Here is a 3718-nt window from a genome sequence, read left to right as displayed (position 1 = left end):
TTAAAAGAAATGAAAATGATGTATATATAAAAAGAAATAAAAACAACAAACGTATACAGGAAACAGTAAAGTTTCCAATTAAAAAAAATAAAATAAATTAATAGGGTAAATATGTAATCTATCATTTTAATACATGTATAACTAATACCCACATAACTTATTCCACCTTCTACCCTGCATAACTTTATACATAGATTCCCTCATAAGTTATGTTGGTATTAATTATGTAGGACTACAAAAAATGCAACCAAACACCGTATAAATTAATACATGAATAACTTTTATACAACATTTAAATTCTTACCAACCAAACATGGTATAAGTTATGTTGACTTTTATACCTAATACAAAACTTCTACCAAACACAGTAAAGCTAATGCAACTTTTTATACATGAATAAGACACTTCTACCAAACACAATAAAGTTAATGCAACTTTTTATACATGAATAAGATGTCTCTTATACAGTAACCAAACGACCCCTTAGTGACTTGTTGGAGGCTTAATTCTTATGATACTCTTCCTAGAAGATGGTCATGAGATTGATTAGGTGCTCTTTAGGTGTATTGTTTTTGTGTTGTTAATGGTAATATATACATTTGTTACCAAAAAAACACTGACACAATTGGAGCTTTCAAGATGTATCTTTTAAGAGGCCTTATGTTTACCCAATTCCCCAATCTTTATTGCCTTCAATTAGAAAATTCTAAAGTTTGATTTGTTCTTGATTTTTCAATACATTGTAACTAAAGTTCAGTTGTTTTCAATGTTCTAAAAGTATTGTAAGAGCCATATAGGTTCAAGGGCCATTGAGAAGCACCAAGTACAATTCTATGTACTTTTAGAAGTGATGAGACGGTTCTGTGTCATACGATTCGTTTGTTTGTGTATACGATTTCTGTATACAGAAACTTATTCATACACAAAACTTGAGAGAATGATCATTCAACAATGCAAGAAAATTAATGCCACAAATAGGTGTAATGAAATTTTGAAGTTATGTTATGCCACGGGTTAGCTTGGGATCACGTGTGGTTCCAAGTACCGTGTCTCGGCTAGGATATAGACTCGGGTCATGACAAATATATCAAGAAAAGTATGTGGTGCAGAAGTATTTTTACCATAGTATGTCTGTTGGAGTCTTTTTTGAAAGTTCACATCATAAGAGTTGGCTTCAACTATACCTATGCTTTTTCTCATTGAATTACAGTCTTAAATGATCTTGTAATGCTCTAGTACTACAGAATTATAGAAAACATTCATTGTTCGTCTTATGGAGTACTGTAAATCATCATATGTTGTTCTTGATTATAAGTTTGTAGACAAACTATGGTACATATGTCTAAGAAATCATACTACCTCAACAAAAGGGAACAATTCTGCAACATAATAAGCCTTTCGACGGGCATAGGACATATGGATACAACCAATTTAACATACGCAAACAACTGAGAAATGTAAACAAGATCATTAAGAGAGAAATACAAAGTTTCAGATACTGAACATAAACTTAAAATGAAAATGAGAAGTAACCAAAATACTTGAAATTTCTGGTGAAAAGCAAGTCTATCTTGTGATATGCGCTATAAAAGAATCCAACTCTATTCGAGAAGAACCCCCCTTCTCTGTGGAACGCCTAATGGCTTCTCCCAATTCTTCTGCTCTTTTCCTAATTGCATCACCTTCTTCTGATGCCATCAGCTTCCTCACGACATTCTCAATAGTGGATGCACTAACTAGCTCCTCGTGTTTGTCCCACTCTCTCACAATCAGGCCTATTTTCAACATTTCCGTCACCAAGAAACCATTGTTTGGCTGGTCACCATGCATAGGCCAAGCAGCTATTGGTACCCCCATAGTAATACTCTCTAGGAAGGAATTCCAGCCACAATGACTCATGAACCCGCCTGTGGAAGAATGTGCCAAGATTTCGGGTTGTGGTGCCCATTCTCTCAACACTAACCCGACGCCTTTTACTCTTTCCTCAAATCCTTCTGGCAACTCAAATTTTCTAGCTTCCCCGATAAAGATATCTCCTCTATCAGCTTCTCTTAACATCCATATGAACTTCTGTTTGCTTTGTTCTAATCCCATCGCGAGCTCCATGACTTCTCTATCAGAAAATGTAGTTGATGTTCCAAATGATATATAAAGAACTGATCTCGGAGATTGTTTGTTCAGCCATTCCAAACATATATTGTTCCTATTCGAGATATGATTGAGTTTAGTAGGCAGAATTGGTCCAATTACCCATTGTTGTTTACTATCTACTTGTGCCAGCAGATCAAGAAACTCGCCTTCAATTAAATTGCTTGTATTATGGATATCACCTGATCTAATATCCATATATAGTCTCTGAAGAGCTATAAAGCTATTGAATTCATCAGGCAGCGTTCCTTCAAGGGGCGGTAGCTTTTTAAGCAATTCTTCTCCAAGTTGGACAGACATTCCACTAAATAAGAATGAAGAACAGTACGAATTGAAAGCTGAAATGCAATTAAATATTATGGATTCAACATTGGGCAAGGAAGAAACATCCTGAACACTATATGACATTAATAAATCATGAACAACAATGACTCGTCTTGATTTGGAGGAGATATCTCGTAAAAAGGAAGCAATGGGATCGCGTTGAAGCAAAGATGCATCCCATAATGGCTTATGATGTAATGGGAATTTTCTCAAGACAGGTGGAGGTGAGGAAAATTCAGGAATGGGAATGTCATGGAAGTGAATTTTGGCTATATCTGAAGGATTTAAGGCATTGGCTCGAAGGCGAGCTTGACGGTTAAGTGTGACAGAGCCAACATAATAAACTGGAAGATGATATAATGAGGAGATTAAACAGGAAAGTTGAAGAAGTTGATTGAGATGGCCTTGAGCTAGAAATGGAACCATGACTATAACTACTTCATGGTTTGGTAAATTCTCATAGCTACCACACATGGAAGTAGAATGATTGGAATTTCCTACTTCTGTTGGATCCTCCATGTCTCCTGATTGAGTTTTTGTCATGGGAGAAGCAGGGTTAAGGGTTATATATTCAACTTTTTTGTATGTATGATGTGAGAGGATAGGATGAAATTTTTTATGCGTAACCCTCTATTGATTAATTGATACTTGGATAATGTGTCTATTTCTTTACATTTTTACCATCTCTCCTAGTCACCCTTCTTTTCATTCATCTACTTATTTACTTATTCCTAATAAATATTTCTTAACTTCATTTTCTTAAGATGTTGATATATTGAATAAAAGAATTAATAACCATTTTTTTTTATCACAAATAACTAAAAACATTTGTAGGACTGAGTATTTAAAATACTCATATCATTCAATATTTTTAATAATATCAAATTAACTTAAAAATATTTAGTGTTTTCTCAATTACTAGCACCTAAAAAACAAATTAATTCAAATTTAGTTTTCCATATTTTTTTAATTCTGTTTTAGTTCATATATTTATAGTCATTGTTATTTTAATTCTATTTTAGTTCATATATTTATAGTCATTCTCTTAACAGAGAGTATCCGTTATTTTTCTTAATTTAAGTTATAATTTTTTTAAATACTTAATAGAAAAACGTTGAAAAATATATATTATAACTAAATGTACGTAAAGAGACGAAAAATGAATTCTAATAATATTAAGGTTGAATGATATTATTATATTATTATTATTATTATTATTATTATAATAATAATAATAATAATAATA

At 32.6% G+C, this 3718-nt stretch overlaps 1 protein-coding gene across 1 annotated transcript; it reads right to left on the bottom strand.

Moving 5' to 3' along the window:
• Window positions 1–1555: 1555 nt before the first annotated feature.
• On the bottom strand, window positions 1556–2991 carry LOC102603176 (zeatin O-glucosyltransferase-like). The gene has a single exon (XM_006350206.1). The coding sequence runs from the start codon at window positions 2989–2991 to the stop codon at window positions 1567–1569; it is 1425 nt and encodes a 474-aa protein (XP_006350268.1). The 3' UTR covers window positions 1556–1566.
• Between the last annotated feature and the right edge of the window lie 727 nt (window positions 2992–3718).

The sequence above is a fragment of the Solanum tuberosum genome, unplaced genomic scaffold, assembly GCF_000226075.1.
Source record: "Solanum tuberosum cultivar DM 1-3 516 R44 unplaced genomic scaffold, SolTub_3.0 scf00118, whole genome shotgun sequence".
NCBI lineage: Eukaryota > Viridiplantae > Streptophyta > Magnoliopsida > Solanales > Solanaceae > Solanum > Solanum tuberosum.
Note: the sequence above shows the minus strand (reverse complement) of the source record. Positions and strands in the feature narration are given on the sequence as shown.

What these genes read in the sequence shown, in the direction of transcription:
- LOC102603176 (XM_006350206.1), bottom strand. Translation starts at nt 2,991, where the DNA reads ATGGAGGATCCAACAGAAGTAGGAAATTCCAATCATTCTACTTCCATG.